Genomic DNA, 19,242 nt, shown 5'->3' with positions numbered 1-19,242 from the left:
TGTTTGACTCTGTAGACTTTATGCTGATGGATTTGGATTGGATTTTGTATGTAGTTTATGATTATTTATTATATACACTAATCACTTTTATACTTCACCATATTTAAACTATTTAAAATTTTCTTTAAAATTATTTAAAAATTGACTTGTTGAACATGATGTCTTCTATTGAGTACTGAAGGTTTTCATATCCCTGGCTGGGGGTTTCCCCTCTATTTGTTACCTGTAGGTTTTTCCTGGGGTGCCTCTCATTTGTTACTCCATCATTATCCCCATGACAATCACCCTGTGAGGTGGGTGGGGCTGAGAGAGATCTGGAAGAGCTGTGACTAACCCACAGTCATCCAGCAGGCTTCAAGCAGAGGAATGGGGAATCAAATCAGGCTTTCCAGATTAGAGCCCTGCCTCTCTTAACCACTACAAAAAACTCTTGGAGAGGGAAAATTGGAGCATCTCCTATGTGATATATGTGTGAAGTTTTTATTTTAGTTATGTTAATGATGTTTTCCCACATACACAGTTGGGTCACATCTGAAGCCTTTCAGAAGGCTCTGTTTGTCATTTGACTCTCAGCTGTTGTTTATTGGTAAGAAAAACCTGAGTGTAGAAGCAAAAGCTTTCAGAGCAACTGTTGAGGGAGATGCTCACACAGTCCATTACCTGGACTGGGCAAGTGACTGGAAGCAAGCATTGATCCAGGCATGACTCAACTGCAGGCCTGCTTGCTATGATGGCCTGCTGGATATGAAAAGCACAGTGGGCTGGAAAAGAGATGGACCCGCAAGTTCCATAAGAAGACAAGCTGGACCTGTGAAATTTAGAAGGAGTAAAGCAAACACAACTTGAAATGTAACCTTTTGTCATATGGGATAATTCTTGACTGGCACACCAATCTTACATATAGGCAACTGTTACGTGTTTGTGCAGCAGCCTGTATTTCACATTTATCTGTTGTCTTAGGGCAAGTCCACATTTGAGCATCCCATGCTCACAGCCTAATGCCTTAGGTCACAGCTAAGAACTGCTGCAGGGAAAGAAGTGCGTTACTGAGAAGTCACATGAGCATGGGCTACCCAGGCTTATATACAGGGTCAGTGCAGGAAATGGATGGTTTTCAGGAAATGAGTGAACTGAGTCCTTTTGCCCAGGTTCAAGAAAAAAAGGTTGGGTTGCTCAACCATAGCTCTTCCTCAATGCACTTGACATTTTCTTGACTGCCACCCACCTTTTGAGAGTAGAGCTGGTCTTTTTCAGTGTTCCCCGATGCACTCTTATGAACGAGTTAAATTTATTTGTTTTTATTTTCTCTTTATGGTATTTATAGTTCACCTTTCTCACTGAGACTCAAGGCATATTACACAGTGTGAATCAGTACAGTCAGTTTCAAAGACATTTCAAAAACAATGTAGTAGGGTATATACCTGCCAATCGGCAAAGATTTGAAACCAGCAGGAGTCCAATACAGAGCTGAAGAAATGCTGAAATATTAAACAACATAGGAACTTCCTAGTAGGATCATGCTTGCATCAGTAGTAGTAACGTCTGTAGTCTAAGAGATATACAGCAATAATAGTAAAGTCTATAGGCCCCAGCCCTTTGCTTATACAACTCATTGAGACCACTTCCTTACAGTACAGCCCTTCTATCTGAGTAAGTGAGTTCAGCTTTGCATAGTTTACAGAAAGCCAGGAGAGTAGGAGCTTTCCTGACTTCTTCCAGTAGTCCATTCCCTAAGATGGGGGCCACCACGGAGAATGCACGTGGATGGGCAACTGTAAGTTTGGCCCGTGTACGAGGCGGCACCTGCAGAAAGCCCTGTTCAGATGAACAAAGCTGCCCTGGTGGAACGTAGGGAGAGAGGTGGTCCTGTGGATAAGGTGGACCGAGGCCATGAAGACTTTTGTATGTGATGACAAATCTTTAATGACCATCCTGACCTGCTTTTCCTTTCCCTAGATAACACAGCCAGTATCTTGACCCGACGAAGGAGATTTAGTCGGACTACCCAGGATGTATATTACCTCCCTGTTGTGATCTCTGATGGGGGGATCCCGTCTCTCAGCAGCAGTACCACCCTAGTCATTCGTGTGTGTGCGTGTGAAAGAGATGGGCGTGTGCGGACCTGCAATGCTGAAGCATTCCTTTCCTCTGCAGGACTCAGTACGGGAGCCTTAATTGCTATCCTGCTGTGTGTCGTCATTCTCCTGGGTAAGCCTGACTGAGAATTAAATACCAATATCCTTTCTATATCTTTTAGATGATCACAGCAGCACTATGGCTTTTAAATATGTCATTTTGAACTGCTTGTGATGGAAAGTAATTAGAAATACAAAACGTTGACTTGGCGGGGGGAGGGGAGAATTTAGCTAAAATTAATAGGGCTGAGAAGCCTTTAAAGCAGGCAGCTGAACGGCTGGCATCCAGCGGAATTAATTTTACCGGGGTCATTGAGTAATTAGCATTGTCGATCTATTCAGGTAATTTGGTAAGATTTCAGGAAGCCACAGACTTGTGTTGCGTTTTCAGCACTCTTGGGGAAAGTGATAAAGAAAAGAGATGAGGAGAACCTTTTTGAAATGAATTCTTCTGCCAGAAGTACTATCAGGGCTGTATGAAAGCCATTTGCTAATTATCTCTGTGGGATGAGCTGATAACAGCACAAAGCCTCATTGAAAGGGGCAAGGGACAGAAGAGGCAAGAATATGATTCCATTAGATAAACGTCCTTGGAAATACATTTTATCTTGTCACCACTTTATGCTCCCAGGCTAATTTGAATAGTGCCCATTAGCTAGCTAGTATTCTCATTTGGCCAAGAGTCAACATTTTTTCAAATGCACACAAACACATTTTTTCAGATACACAGAATACACACAGTGCTTGAGGGAAAGTAGATATTACATATAACGAATGACCCAGATACGCTTTTCTTAGAAATAATAGTGAAGTAGGTAGAATCCTGTGAAAGGAAGGAGTTTGTAGAATAAATCTCTTCCATTTTCCTGGGAAGCTGCCTCCCTACTGAAAAGATGCTCCTAAGGACTGGGGAACCCTTTTGAACTGGGGAGGTTGCAAGTTGCAACCACGTGGTAGCAGCAAACTCTCCCCCCCCCCCAATGCAAACTCTGCTCCAATTGTGAAAGACCTTACTCAAGAGGGGTGGGGGTAATTTCTGCCAATTCCCCCCTTGCTGTATTCCACTTTGTTTCCAAGGATCCCTAGCCTTCAGGAGCCACTTTTCAAGAAGTGCAGAAAGCTGCAGAGAATGGGAAGAGATCTGTTCCATGAAGAAGAATGGTTTATACGATCCTTCCCATGAATCATGTATCTTGGAAATGAAATCCGTGAAGCCTTAACGAATGGGCTTGCTGTTATGCATCTTCACTAGTGATCTGCCGCCCCTTCTTTGAAGAGAATTATCTTTTAGTGCATGGAATTTCTGATGACACGTATCCCACCACTCTTGAAAGTGAAACACCTGTGTGCATTCACATTAAATTATAATTAATTTCCATCTCCTTCCTCTCAATGATGAATACATTTTGGCTGAATGTCCATTGTAAAAAAAAAATCTGGATCGTGGTGAGGAAATTTGGAAAGTTCAAAATTGTATTTCATATTCATAGCTAGTGTCACAATTTCAGGGAAACTTGATGGAAATTAATGGAACTTCTGTTCATGGAGTAAGAATTCCATGGTGCATTATCTTATTAGAATCCATACAGAAACAACGTTGTTCTGAAATACATGGTAGCCTCCTCAACATTAATATTTTGATGTGTCCAGAAAGTACCTGGGTATCATTCCTTCCTGTAGGAAGTGATTCGAATTCAGATTTATGTTGGAGATCCAGAAGCAAGCATGAGGGGAGAAGCATTTAGGAAATTTTCCACAATGCTGCTGAGCTATAAGGCCCCTGGATAAGCTTCCCACTAGAGGTGGGTACAGACAGGAAAAAAACATGGGCCCTCGATCCATGGTCCATGGCATTTCATGGACCACGGACCATAAACTTTTCATGGACCCGCCCAGTTCCCAGGCTGGTTCATGGGTCTGTGGTCTGTCAGTTCCGGGGCCTGTCAGCTGAAGTGGTGTGGAGGGCACTTGGAAGTTTAACCCCCCTTGCTCCAGCTAACTAGCAGAGGGTGCTTTAAGTTTTCCTATTACTCCAGCTGAATGATGGAGCCTGCCAGTCAGCTGAAACAACAGGCAAACTTAAAGCACCCCCTGGGCTGCTCACAAGGGTGTACCCAGTTCTGTGCTGCTTAGGGCAGGAAACAGCTATGCCTTGCTTCATCTGGCAGGTGAGGAAGTCCCAGACCAGTCCAAAAATCATGGCGTCTGTGGAAAGCACATGTCCCACAATCCGCCAATTTGCGAACACTGAACGGGCCGGTCCATGTCAAATTTAGGTCCATTTTCTGGTCCATGCCCACCTCTACTTTCCACTCATTCACCCCGCAGTCTCAGCAGTCTAGTGCTGTTGCCTGGCTGTTGAAGTTGAATGGCAGTGTACCAAATAACTAAAGCTTTAGCTGATTAATCGGTCAGAGTGAATTTTAATCTGTGGGGCTGCAAGATAACAGAGAACAAAAATATGAACCCTGACCTTTTTTCACAATAAGTGGTAGCTTTTATTGATTCAGTAGTAAGTTGTCTCAAAAAAGTGCCTACATTGAGATTTGAGTAGGATACAGATATGTTTAGAAGGGATCCAATAGAATAGAAACATAAATGACAGGGCCTTTCACTTGAATATTAGAAGCTCCTACAAGAGTACGGTATGGTACGGTATGGTACGGTATGGTATCAGTCTTGCACAATGTTTTCTGTCAATTTTGTAAGCCCTAAAAAAATATCCTTTACCTGTGTTATGTAAGATAACAAGGGGAAATGTTATTTTATCTTAGACATCCTTCAGTATCTCAAAAAGGAATCTGTATTGAAGATTTAGCATTATATTAATTTATTTCAATCGGTTAAATAATGATATATTGTCGAAGGCTTTCACGGCCGGAGAACGATGGTTGTTGTGGATTTTCCAGGTTGTATAGCCGTGGTCTTGGCATTGTAGTTCCTGACATTTCACCAGCAGCTGTGGCTGGCATCTTCAGAGGTGTAGCACCAAAAGACAGAGATCTCTCAGTGTCACAGTGTGGAGAAGCTGTGTCTCTCAGTGTCACAGTGTGGAGAACATCTTCTGAGAGATCTCTGTCTTTTGGTGCTACACCTCTGAAGATGCCGGCCACAGCTGCTGGCGAAACATCAGGAACTACAATGCCAAGACCACGGCTGTACAGCCCGGAAAATCCACAACAACCATAGTTAAATAATGAATAATGTATCTGCTGAAAGTCAGATGATTACTTAACTAAAGATCTTTTGATTAGGCAGCAGCCCTAACTAATCTCCCTTCCCAAATTTTCTCATCAGTGATAGTCGTACTTTTCATCACACTAAGACGCAGCAAAAAGGAGCCTCTGATCATTTCAGAAGAGGATGTTCGGGAAAATGTTGTCACCTATGATGACGAGGGAGGCGGTGAGGAGGACACTGAGGCTTTTGACATTACTGCTCTGCGGAACCCTTCAGCAGCTGAAGAACTGAAGTATCGGAGGGATGTTCGGCCTGAAGTGAAGCCCACACCCAAGCACCCCACTTCATCCAGACTTGATAGCATAGATGTTCAGGAATTTATTAAACAAAGACTGGCGGAAGCGGATCTAGATCCTAGTGTACCGCCATATGATTCTCTACAGACATATGCGTATGAGGGTCAAAGGTCAGAAGCTGGATCTATCAGCTCTTTGGATTCAGCCACTACACATTCTGACCAGGATTATAATTACCTTGGTGACTGGGGACCAGAGTTTAAGAAGCTAGCTGAACTTTATGGAGAAATAGAATCTGAAAGAACAACTTAATTAATTATTCCCCAGATAAGGAACATTTTAGTTCCCTCAAGTGACTTGGAGACATAAATGACAACAGTGATTTAAAAAGATAGAGAGAAATATATATATATGAATACAGTACTTGGAACAAACTGAGCAGGTTGCACACAGTTACTGTAGAAAAAGTGCCCTTTTCACATTTGGAATGGGGTTCTTCAATTGGAAGAAAGTCAAATTTTGGAAAAAAAAATATACCCCAGAAAGAAGATTGTCCCTTTGTGTATATTTTTAATGCTCAATAAAGTCCGTGGTGCAGTATCAGTAAAGATACCTTAAGTAAACCAAGCAATGGCCAATATTATTGCAATATCCCTAAATATACCAGAGCTACAGTGAGCTTACAGGGGTGCCTGTTCACATGAAGAACTCGATCTTATTGGGATGGTTGTGGAATTATTTGTCTAGCTCTGTTTAAAGTTTAAAGTAATCATTGCAAGGGTCATTTACTTTTCTTTCACTAAATCTCAGAAACCCTATTTTCTTTTCCAGGAATGTGCATTGGAATTATCTTGTCAAGTGCCATATTGGTGTCTGCCCTTGCTAACATTCAGCTGAATTGTACTTAAACACCAGAATCTCTTGTGGAATGTAACATTTCACTGGGCCAAACATAAATCTTTCCATACATGAAGGAGGTAATGAAGCACATGTTAATTTGCAGTTTATGGAAATAGGCTTCTAATCACCCGTCACTCCGAATTTGGAAGTTACTGGTTGGCATTGAAACTGTTGCTTCTGTTCCAGAGTTACTATGTTGGATACAAATTTTAGCCAAAAAGGGAGACGAGTTACTACTTTTCTGCAGTGAAGTAGAAGTGGATAAGGCTGCTTTTAAAAAGCCATTATTCCATTATGTGTTTGGCTATGCAACAGCTTGGATTGCCTGGTCTGCACTGGGACAGGAATGTAGATAAGAGGTAACCAATGACGGACTGCTCTAAATCTCAAAATGAAATGGTCACATGATTGGGTGTTAAAGGGTTGGATCCGCCAGCTATGTTCCCCAATCTCACTTAATTCCCTTCCTTACTCCAGCCTCCATCATACATGGCGTTCATCCATGCTGGTCCAATGATTCCCTGCACAGGCTTTTTCATTTTTGGAAGGGACCGCCTCCTCCCTTTGTCGTGATTGGATCCAACCCATTATCATTTCCATATTTTAACACAAGAGAACACAAATGATGCGAAGTGGATTGGGCAATTCCAGTGTAATATTCAGTGAAGGATCTGAAGGGATATAATCCTCATATCTGAAGCTAAGAAGATATGGGTCATTTGGCAAACAATCCAACATTCAACACTAGTACAAGACAAGATTCCAATGCCACAAAGAAGAGCTATAAAAGAACTTCATTTTACTCAGCCTTTCTGATGAAAGTTTTAGAACACCTATTGTTAGTTTGGCAACACCCAGCATGTTTCGAGGGGACGTGCCTGTGTTTTATGTCCAGTTATTTTAATTAATAGATAAGTGTATATAAGAGGTGTTCTGTTATAGTTTGTCATATGTATATTTTATATTACTTCGATTGTATTTTAAGCCAGCATTATATTCATGAAGAAGTTTTGATCCTTCAAAACATGTTGGGTGATTCCATAACAACAATAATAAATTTTGAGAAGGAAATACACTTTTATAGATCTTGTTTGATGGACCACTAGTGGTGCCTTTTTTTTGTTTCTGAGCTTTTGAAACATCTACACGAGAAGCTACCAGTCTTCCAAAGTTAATTATGATGAACTGGAACACAAACATAAAGTTTCAAGTAGACTTGTGAATGTATGAGCATGGGAACATGGGAAAGTCATCTTGAAATTTGTTATCCAGTGTACAGAAATCCCAGGTCCTCTTTGGAGTGCCAACATTGGGACCTATTCAAAGATTCTTTCTTGGGTAAGTTACATAGTCAATCATTTCTAAGTTTTATACATACATATACACACAGGCACGTTCAAGGAAAGAATGGTAGAGTGCATATTTTATATGCAGAAGATCCCAGGTAAGCTCTCTGGTATCACCAGTGAAGGGATATCAGGTAGCAGGTGTTGAGAAAGATACTTTCTTGGCTAAAACCTGAGCGAGCTGCTGCCAGTCACAGAGGCAGTGCTGAGCTAGGTGGACTAGTGGTCTTTCCTGGTATGGCAGCTTCAAAAAGCTTATATGGACATCATTATAAAGGCCATCCTTCTTTTCATAATCTGTTGTCTGGGTTATGGACTTTTTGTCCAGAGGATAGTTATTTTAATGTGGAAACAGCTGAAAAAAAAGATTGTACTATAGTACAACAATTCATTTTAGCATTTTCATTTAAAATTGATGCATGAGATAGGCCATTGTGGCTGGTCTTGTTTTTTCTGTATCAAATTAATTTTACAGGCACGGCAGGGAAGAAAGGGGCACCAAATTGATTGCTAGTGAATTTCACTGTGGCTGAAGTTTACATTGAAGCTACAGGCTTCCTTCCTTCAGTGATGACAGCTTGAAATTTAGTCAAGGTTATTAATGACGATCAATCGTACAGCTTGATTTCTCAGTGCTTTAGGTTATTGCGTCGACTTTGCGTTCTACCTTTTAACTGACAAGACTGATAAGAGTCTAAATAAGAGCAGAAATCTTGACTTTACAAAAGTTTTCTGCAAGAATGATCCATCCATTAATAAGGATCTGTGAAACAAGCGTGTTGCTGCATAACCCATGTTGCAAGTCAAGAAAGTCTCCCTTGAATGCTACAAGAAACCATGTCCTCGTCATTCCAACCTGGATTGATTGGTTGGTTGGTTGGTTGGTTGGTTGGTTGGTTGGTTGGTTGGTTGGTTGGTTGGTTGGTTGGTTGGTTTCTTTCTTTCTTTCTTTCTTTCTTTCTTTCTTTCTTTCTTTCTTTCTTTCTTTCTTTCTTTCTTTCTTTCAGTGGTATTCCATTCTTCAGACAGAGTAGGGATGCAAACAGCCTTACTCTGGACTACACATCTTTCTGTGCCTAAATGTGACAGCATAGGCTCATTTACATCTACTCTCTCCACTGTACTCCAGACATAGAGGTGGAATGTCGCACTAATTAATATAAACATCGTACTTTGTTGATATTAAATGAGGATGATGGGGGAGTGCCTTCACTCATAGTATCACTAGAAGTGGGATATATTTATTCTCTTGGTACTTGCTTACTCTCAGTGAATTATTTCAAACCACTAGCTGTGTGCCCCAATATCTTATGGTTGAGGCACATTTCTTAGATCTCAACATCGCCAAAAGGTTGAATATTGGAGTGTGTTCCAGTAAGAATGGTCCATCCTCAGAAGAGCCAGTCTGCTGTGTTTCTGATGTAAGTTTGCCTCTAATCGGAAGGAAACAAGGCATAGGGCATTGAGTCATGCAGAGAGGCAATCAAGAGCATCCTCCGTCAGGAAAATTCTTCATTGGGGATAAATGACTGATCCAAACATACCCATCAAGTACAAGATAGCTCAAGATAGGTAGCCATGTTAGTCTGTCTGTAGCAGTAGAAAAGAGCAAGAGTCCTAGCACCTATAAGACTAACAAAATTTGTGGTGGGGTATGAACTTTTGTGAGATACAGCTAGAATCTGTCCTTACACCTTGGAGAGAGTATTGATTACAGAAGCCACATGATAATAGCTGGTGAATGGCAATGGCAGGCGTGATTGAATAAGGTGGGGCATGCAGAAGTGTAGTGGGTGTGGAGAAATTAGCATTGGTAATGAGACAGGAAGCCTATGTCTGTCCAAGTGGATGCATTTTCTTGAGCTTCGTTATCAGTTGCAATTCAGCAGTCTCTCTAATATCCCTTTGAAATTCCTCTACAGGATAACTGCTACTTTTAGGTCAGCAGCAACTGAATGTCCTGGAAGGTTAAAATGTCCTCACACCGGTTTTTGAGTGTTTTGGTTTCTGATGTCAAACTTACATCCATTAATTCTTTGTCAGCTGCCATGGTGTACATATGCTACATGAATTTAAATGCTCATTTCAATGCTTCTTTACTTTTATCTACCTAGGGAATGTCTTCCAATCCATAAAAGCTATTTTTCTTACTGAATATTAAGGAATCTCACAAATGTTAAATATTGGCTGTATATCTTTTCTTATAAAATGATTGGTTAGAATGGCTCACTTTCTCTCCCATTCCCAAGATCACAGACTCTTTATAATGTGTGACATTTTTTCACTTTTTAAAAAAGCAATGTATTGCTTAACAACACAAAAGTTATAATTTAGAAAGAATGACATGGGGATTATACTTTTTCAAAAAATAAATGTAAATATGAAAAAACAAGTTCTGGAGAATGAGTGGGGTCTCCAACGTGCTGTTGAGATGCATTGCCCATTAGAGGCCAGAGCAGCACAGAAAAATTTTGTAAGTACCAAGGATCAGTGAGGCTACAGTAAATCATGATTTTGACATCTTCCCTTTAAATAATTCTTTTCATAATATGTTTGGCAAGAACCTGTAAGACAAATAGGAGTTCGTCCTTGCAGAATGAATTGATAGAAAGAGTGAACTGATAGGAAGGTGTTGTCTCCCCAATCCCATGAACATAAATAATGTAAACCAAGTTTCAGGGCGAGCATTTAGGCAAGGTGGAGGAGGGGGAGTTCTCTTTCTTCCTCTGTTTCAGACAACATGTTCTTATTGCTTAACAGTAACCCACTGGGTTCTACACAATGAGTAAAAATGTCTATAACTTATGTGGGCCTGTATACCAGGTTAGTATGTTAACAATACAAAGCTCTGTATAAAATGGGCAATTGGTACATGTTGATAACATTGCTGTAACATTCTGATGTATACAAAGGGCAAAGAGATATTCTCAGTCTACACTTCTATTTTTTTTGTTTTTGTTGCAATGTAATTTGGAATCTAGAATCAAACCTGTGAGTAAGTTTGCTAGGTCCCCTTACCCTGCCGGCGGGAGGGGGGAATGTGGTGTATACCTTCCTAGTTGTTTAGCAATATTTCTTCCATGCAAAGCATGCACGAGGCCCTGCATGGATGTGATGATGTCACTTCCAGGAAGTGATGTCATCACACAAGGCTGGGGAGCATGTGCATGCTTTGCAGTGGGCAGATTTGAGCCCCAAATGGGCACAGTTCAGCCCATAGGGGGGGGCAAATTGGCTCACTGTGAAGCATGGGAGCACTCTTGAGGTGGCGTGATGACATCAGTGACAACATCACGACAGTTCAGGGAGCGTGCCCAGTAGGCCCATTCCTTGCCTTTCCCCTGCCAGCCAGGTAAGCAGTGGCATGGGGTGAAAGGTGGGAATGGAGGATCCCCACTCCTACTGGAGGAATGGGATCCCTTCCTGTGAACCTTGTTGAGGATCTTCACCCGTCTCCTTTGCCTGCGATGACATTCTTACAGACTCTTTATCTGTTCTTCATTTGGACCAAAAATTGAACACTGGAATTAACTGGTCACTTCAGATTCCATATTTGAATTAACAGTGCAGACCTAAGCAGAGTTACACCTTTCTAAGCCCAATGGATGCAATGGGTTTAGATGGGTGTAACTCTGATCGGGAGGCAGGATTAGCAGTTAAAGATTTGTATTGAGTTTTTTTAGACCATTTCTTTCACATCAATTGCATTACAATAAAAAGCTTTAACAATAACAAACTCTATGATTGCTTTGCAAATCACTCAATTGTTTCAAAAACACAAAGTTTATTGGATTTAGTACATTGATACTTTACTACTCTGAACTTCAGTGTAGGCCACATGGGCTGTTTCTTATCTCCTCTTCAGGACATGGGCAGACATTCTGAAGATCCATCTGCTCTATTTATTGTTTATTTCATTTATGCCCCACCATTCTCCTCAGGATGTGCCCAAAGCAGCTTGTTGTTCACTTCTCCTCTATTTTATCCTCACAGCAACCCTATGAGGTAGTTTTCAATGAGAATGTGTGCCTGTCCCAAGGTCACCCACCATACTTTCATGACAGAGTGGGATTTGAGCTGGGGTCTCCCAAATCCTGGTCTGACACAGTGCTATACCACATTAGTTCTATAGATAGCAATGGAGGTAACTTGAGGAGATCAGAAATGTAAAGGTTTAGTGTCTCCTCTTCCTGGCATCTTGTAATACAAACCATGTGATGCCATTGTCAGACAATCATGAGATACATAGGCAGAACGTTGCACAAGATGATCATGTTGCATATACGACAATTTAAGCACAGCACCCCAACATCACTTACAGTGGAGGTGTGTGGACTACAACTTTAGAATAATCAAGAGCCAAGTAGAATTGATCAGCAGTAAGCTTTAGTGGATGGCCACTTTGAAGTGAGGAATCGCAGGATGTGGAGCCACCAAGAAGGCTACTGCCGTACTTTTGCCCTAGGTACTCATCTGCAGCCCTTTTTGTCTCTGTGGTTGGAAGTTGGAGTCAAAATATTATCAACTAGAAACCCATATTTGGCACAGCGGTTTCCAGTTGCTGACTCAGTCTTGAATGAATGAACATTATTGAATTATAATCTTCTCTAATTGCCAAGATTTCTTAAAGACTGCAAAACATGTTCCAAAACATCAGTTTTATACAGCTGAATTATGTATAGAAATAGGCACAAAAGCCAGAGTCCAAAGAAAGTTCTGTTCCACTAACAGAAGTGCCTTATTTGTTTTAATGGAAAATTTTGTCTGGATTAGGAGTGTGCAATAGAGGGGTGCAATTTGGGTATATGATACCCGAAAAAACCACGAAACAACCTGTTTCGGGTTGTTTCGGGTTTTCCCGAAACGTTTCAGAAAACCCAAAACGTTTCGGGTAATCCGAAACAGCGATTTCCGAAACGTTTTGGTATTTCAGCTTCTTTTAGTAATGCATTTCAATGGGGAAAAGCCTCCCCCAGGCTTCCCGGAAGCCTGGGGGAGGCTTTTTCCCACCAAATCAAGCCAAACTTGGTGGGGACCTTCCTCTAACTCCCCTCTAACAACCCTGCAAGTTTCAGAAATATTGAACTTTGGGGGGCCGAGTTATGGCCCCCCAAAATAGGTCTCCCATCCTCGCCTAAAAGGGAAAGGTTTTTGCTTGCTGCTGCTGATCTCTTACGTTGTGGATGCTGCTGCTGATCGTCATGTTTCCTATAGGGGAAAAATGAAGAGGCAGGCTTGTCTTTCTAGGGGGGGCATTTTGCATGCAAAATGCCCCCAACCCTCAGGGGCCCTTCTACCTTTCCTCCCACCCCCCACCAAGGCTCAGCCTGCTCCCACATGGGGGGCCTCCCAAAGTAGGTGCTCTTCCTCCCCTTTCTCCGCTATTTCCAGCTGGGATATAACAGAGGCTTGTCTTGCCAGGGGTGGCATTTTGCATGCAAAATGCCTCCAACCCTCAGGGGCCCTTCTACCTTTCCTCCCACCCCCCACCAAGGCTCAGCCTGCTCCCACATGGGGGGCCTCCCAAAGTAGGTGCTCTTCCTCCCCTTTCTCCGCTATTTCCAGCTGGGATATAACAGAGGCTTGTCTTGCCAGGGGTGGCATTTTGCATGCAAAATGCCTCCAACCCTCAGGGGCCCTTCTCCTACCTTTCCTCCCACCCCCCACCAAGGCTCAGCCCCAAGGCTCAGCCTGCTCCCACTTGGGGGGGGGCATTTCATGGCCTCCCAAAGTAGGTGCTCTCAGCCCCCAAAGTCCACCCCCTACAGCCCCACACATACCCAATTCTCCCCCAGCTGCCACACACAGATCCAAATCCCCACAGTAGCTCCTCACAGGCCCAAATCCAGCCCCAGCAGCCCCACACAATCCAAGGAACAGGCTGGCCAGCCTTCTCCCTTTGTTTCCTATGCTGTGAACTATAACACTCTGTTTTCCAGAGCAAATGTGCACAGCCCAGGGATGCCACAATGGTGGACACACTTCTGAGTGCCAGCTTGTCCCTGTGAAAGAGCATCTGAACCACAGACACCCTCCCTCAAATTCCCCCACCACCTACAGAGATGGCTGGCCAGCCAGCCCCATTGTTCTCTATGATGGGAACCAACTGGACAACAAAGAATAAAACACAAACAACACAAAGTTTTAAAAAAAAAACATTTCTCACTTTCAAAGTACAAGTAGGCAAAGCATTATGACACATTACACCAGCAGTCCCCCACACAGAAAAGAAACATGACTCATTTAAGATCAGAGAATCACAAAAACACAATTCCTGTCAAAAACACTTTATTTCTTGAACAGCTTTACGTTACACAGCAGGGGGGCACACCAAAGGGCATTCCAGCATTCCACCTCACAAAAATAACACAACTCACTTAACATCAGAGAATCACAAAAACACAATTCCTGTCAAAAACACTTTATTTCTTGAACAGCTTTAGGTTACACAGCAGGGAGGCACACCAAAGGACATGGCAGCAGTATCTTACACAAAAATAACACAACTCACTTCACATTAAAGAATTGCCCCAAAAAATTGCTGTCAAAAACACTTTATTTCTTTAACTGCTTTAGGTTACACAGTAGGAAGGCACAACAGGGCATAAAAGCAGTCTACTACACAAAAATAACACAACTCACTTCACATAAGATAATCACTCAAACACAATTGCTGTTAAAAAAGGTGAAGTGGGCTGTATTATTTTGTGTAGTACGCTGCTTTCATGCCCTGTTCTGTCCTCCTACTGTGTAACCTAAAACAGTTAAAGAAATAAAGTGTTTTTGAAAGCAATTGTGTTTTCAGTTGATTCTTTAATGTGAAGTGAGTTGTGTTATTTTTGTATAAGTTACTTCTGGCATACCCTTTGGTGTGCCCCCCTGCTGTGTAACCTAAAGCTGTTCAAGAAATAAAGTGTTTTTGACAGGAATTGTGTTTTTGTGATTCTCTGATGTTAAGTGAGTCATGTTATTTTTCTGTGTGGGGGACTGCTGGTGTAATGTGTCATAATGCTTTGCCTACTTGTAGTTTGAAAGTGAGAAAATAATTTTAAAAAAAAATTATTTTGTGTTGTTCATGTTTTATTCTTTGCTGTGCAGTTGGTTCCCATCATAGGAAACAGTACGGCAGGCTGGGCAGGCTTCTCTGTAGGTGGTGGGGGTGTCAGGGGGTGGTTGTCTGTGTGTCAAGCCAGGTGCTCTTTCCCAGGGACAAGTTGGCACTCAGAAGTTTGCCCACCATTGTGGCACCCCTGGGCTGTGTGGAATTGCCCTGGGAAAGAGAGTTTAGATGTTCCCAGCATAGGGAACAAAGTGGGAGGGGTGGTCTTTGCCAGCCTGTTCCTGGGGTTATGGGTGTGGGGCTGCTGGGGGTGGATTTGGGTCTGTGAGGGGCTAATGTGGGGAATCGGGATTTGAGTCTGTGTGTGGCTGCTGGGGGGGAATTGGGTTTGTGTGGGGCTGTGGGGGGTGGACTTTGGGGGCTGAGAGCACCTACTTGGGGAGGCCATGAAATGCCCCCCCAGTGGCAGCAGGCTGAGCCTTGGTGGGGAGTGGGAGTAGAGGTGGGAGAAGGGCCCCAGGGGGTTGGGGGGCATTTTGCATGCAAAATGCCACCCCTGGCAAGACAAGCCTCCCCCAGGTGGAATTGGTGGAGAAAAGAGCACCTACTTGGGGAGGCCATGAAATACCCCCCCCAAGTGGGAGCAGGCTGAGCCTTGGTGGGGGGTGGGAGGAAAGGTGGGAGAAGGGCCCCTGAGGGTTGGGGGGCATTTTGCATGCAAAATGCCACCCCTGGCAAGACAAGCCTGCCTCTTCATTTCCCCCCCATAGGAAATAATGAAGAAGATTAGCAGCAGCAAGCTAAAAATACGTTCACGTTTCCTTTTTTTAGGCGAGGATAGGGTGACCTGGTTTGGGGGGCCATAACATGGCCCCCCAAAGTCCAATCAGTCTGAATCTTGGGGGGGGGGGTTGTTAGAGAGGAGTTAGAGGAAGGTCCTCACCAATTTTGGCTTGATTCAGTGGGAAAATGCCTCCCCCAGGCATCCGGGAAGACGGAGGCATTTTCCCATTGAAAAGAAACCCAAAACAACCCGAAACGATACCCAAACCGCTAAACCCGAAACGGCTTGCCATTTCGGATTTAGCTGTTGCCGAAACAGATTTCGGGTATACCCGAAACGAGAATCCCGAAGCAGTGTGCCTTTGCACACCCCTAGTGTGCACTAAAAAAAATCTGTATTTTTCAGATTCGAGAATCCAATTATTATCAGTATTCCTGATATTTGGGTCCAGAAATACCAGTTTAGTATTCATATTCGGTTTTTTTCAGAGAACAAGATCCTGGGACAATTGCACCTTAAAGTCCAACTAGATTTCTAGGGTGTGAACTTTGGAGAGTTTTTTGGGGGAAGTACAGATTCCAATTTGGAATGTGGATTTTATATAGTGTGCTAATTAAAAACTTGCTGGTTTTCTACCTAAGATTTAAGTTTTGGAACACAGCACTTTCCCCTATCTCCCCAACACAGACTGAGAGGATGCAGACACAAACATTTGATCACTTCACTCTCAAAGTACAGAGCAGGGCAATTGAAGAGTGGCAAGTTGACTTTGAGAAAGACCAACAGCTCAACTCTCCAGGGGAACAAACAACAGCAATGTGGGCTGACAAAGTTGCCCACATGGGAGAAGACACTGCTCTGCATGCTCTTTAGAGGGAATGAGAGAAGTCTGTGAGCAACAAGAGAGAGGTCTGATCAGATCACCCCTTTCCTTGCCCTGTAGCTCAGAGGACAGAAAGTATGCAACTCGCAGGGCTCCAGGAGGTATTCACTGACTATTGCCTCTGCTGAATCCTGGCAGATGCTCCTTGTATTCCCGGAGGGGCTAACTGCCTCCGCATTGGCCATCTCTTGGGACATCTGGGGAGTGGCCATCAAGGAACACTGCCAAGATGGGAAGGTGTAAGTGGAACAACAGAATTGCTTTCCCCCTCCTCCACTTCTGCTGGCAGAGTGCCCCTCTTGGCCTGTATATGCTCCACCCAGAGATAGAACTTGTCTCTTTAGCTGGAAAGCTGGCTGATCTGCTCAATGAGACTGCCCTTGATGTGTGGGTCACAAATGTTTGCCAACATGTAGACCCACTGAGTGAGAGGTTCCATATGGGACTTGATGCCCTCTTGGAGTCTTCTCACCAGTGTGCTGGACCTAAGTTGGCACATCATTTGCATGGGTTCAGAAAGTTGCCCATCTTAATCTGAATAATTTGGATCAAGGGAATGACCAGATCCTGGCTTGCCATGTCAGGCAAGGGCTTGTCCTCCACATTCTGAGTGATAATCAGCCAGTCCTCTGGGAACTGAGCAAGATTCAATGAAAAAGCCCACTAGATCTAACTCAGAGCTAAGCTACAAGTGACTTTTCTCACGTGGATAACACTTGATCGTTTTCGCAAGTTTTCCTGGGAACTGAAGTCCCAGTGTCCTTCCCCTCTCTGTTAGAATCGCTGCCTGAAGAGCCAGAGAAAGCTGGCTGCAGCAGCAGTTTTTGCAAATCATTCCTCCAGCCACAAGCCTGCTCTCAATGATCATTTGGAGGTGGGCAGCTGCTACTTTCTCCCTGGGCGTCCTGCACCAGGGGAGCTGCTCTGGAGAAAGCAGCCGCAGCGAGAGCGGAAGAATCTGCTGCTGCTCTAACATGTCCTCATTCCAGTTTTTCTCCAGGAGCTCAGGAGCAAGGGAAGGGCGGCTTTCTCCAGAGCAGCTCCCCGGGAGCAGGACACCCAGGGAGAAAGTAGCAGCTGCCCACCTCCAAATGATCATTGAGAGCAGGCTTGTGGCTGGAGGAACGATTTGCAAAAACTGCTGCTGCAGCCAGCTTTCTCTGGCTCTTCAGGCAGCAATTCTAACAGAGAGGGGAAGGGCACTGGGACTTCAGTTCCCAGGAAAACTTGCGAAAATGATCAAGTGTTATCCACGTGAGAAAAGTCACTTGTAGCTTGGCTCTCAGTTTTTTACAGTCCACGTGGAATTGCCACATAGGTTATTATGTTTTAGAAGCTTTATTTATAGCCAGGAGAAAATGAATTATGGACAGAGCTCGTCCATCTTCTTAATTGTTCCAGTTTATTTCATATCAGCCTCACACTCGGTGGGCAAAAGTTTACTTTGCATGAATGATAAATATCAATGTAAATGTGGTTCTATGCTTCCTAGGAGCCCTTGTGCTTCTTGTACGGTGTTTCAGGAAGGAAGGCACTAAACAGTTTGCATTCCTCTGCAAAACAGAATGATCGGCTAAATGCTGTTCATAACAGAAAGACCATGGTGGCCATTAGTGGGATCGTTTTCAAAATCTGTATTTAATAATCAAAATAATATTTCTATTTCCATATGATTACACTGCCATCTTAGTAAATCCCTTTATGCAGCACTGCAGATTTAAAGGTGGTATCCACAGGAGTGTGTTTTGAGTATGTCAGCAAGAGCTTATAGGAAAAAAGAACAGGGATCCTAATTGTGTACTGGGGCCTTTTGTGTGCCATGAGAGGACATGAAGTGTGTCTTGTGAAATTAAGCCAGTAAACTGGATGCATCCATCACTCCAGGCCCATTGGTGTAGGGAGGCCCCATGCTGTTTTAATCCAACAACTTTTTCAACATACAGTCGTGGCTAGCAATGCTGCAATGTTCGCAAGCAATGTATTTGGAAATTGCCTTTGCCGGGCTTGCGGTTCTTGTTTTCTCGAACCATATTGTGGAAAGGAGGTATCGGGGTCAGCTCCTCTACCCTGGGATAATCTGAGACTAGGGGCCAAGCTACAAGTGACGAATGACACTTAAATGGCAAGTGGATTGAGTGGAGAGCAAGTGGAGGGCAAATGAACAGGGAGGAATACACTTGCTGTTCAAGTGTCATTTGTCACTTGTAGTTTGGCCCTAGGAGAGATTTTACAGCACCAGATTCTCCTCTCTGAGCTGGTGGTCCCTCTTTGTTCTCTCCTTGAGACGGCAACTTCAGCTGTCCAGATTTTAAATACCCAGCAGTGGTCTTGAAATGAACTCTGCAACTTCTCTCCTCCCATGGAGCTTTGGGGCTTTGTGTCTCCATCACCCTGTCAAGAAGGTGGTGCTACCCTGTGCAGTGGCTTTGGAGAGGCTATTCTTCCTTCTTCCCATTGCACGGACCACAGAGACACCCAGCTGCCCTCAGTGCCTTCCGGTGATGACACTGAGGCATGCCATGTCATTAACAGCTTCATGCATGGTTAAGCCTCTTCCCACCTAACAGTCCATAGGTTGGCAATGTAGGGTGAGTCATCTGGACATCTCAGACATTTGCACTGGTGATAGGTAGTACAGTGCTGGTTCAAATCCCCCTA

General features: G+C 43.5%; 1 protein-coding gene across 2 annotated transcripts in view; it reads left to right on the top strand.

Annotated features, from left to right (window-relative positions):
- CDH18 (cadherin 18) overlaps positions 1-7,536 on the top strand; it is a 284,990-nt gene extending 277,454 nt beyond the window's left edge. Inside the window, exons 10-11 of one of the 2 annotated variants that reach the window (XM_054985367.1) lie at positions 1,957-2,208; positions 5,439-7,536. In XM_054985367.1, coding sequence (XP_054841342.1) covers positions 1,957-2,208; positions 5,439-5,923 — 737 coding nt within the window. In that variant the 3' untranslated portion in view covers positions 5,924-7,536. Of the gene's footprint in view, positions 1-1,956; positions 2,209-5,432 lie in introns of both variants that reach the window. The other variant, XM_054985366.1, reaches the window with a different exon arrangement.
- The last annotated feature ends 11,706 nt before the right edge of the window (positions 7,537-19,242 follow it).

The sequence above is a fragment of the Eublepharis macularius genome, chromosome 7 (genome assembly GCF_028583425.1).
Source record: "Eublepharis macularius isolate TG4126 chromosome 7, MPM_Emac_v1.0, whole genome shotgun sequence".
Classification (NCBI taxonomy): domain Eukaryota; kingdom Metazoa; phylum Chordata; class Lepidosauria; order Squamata; family Eublepharidae; genus Eublepharis; species Eublepharis macularius.
This window is presented reverse-complemented; position numbering and strand designations above follow the sequence as displayed.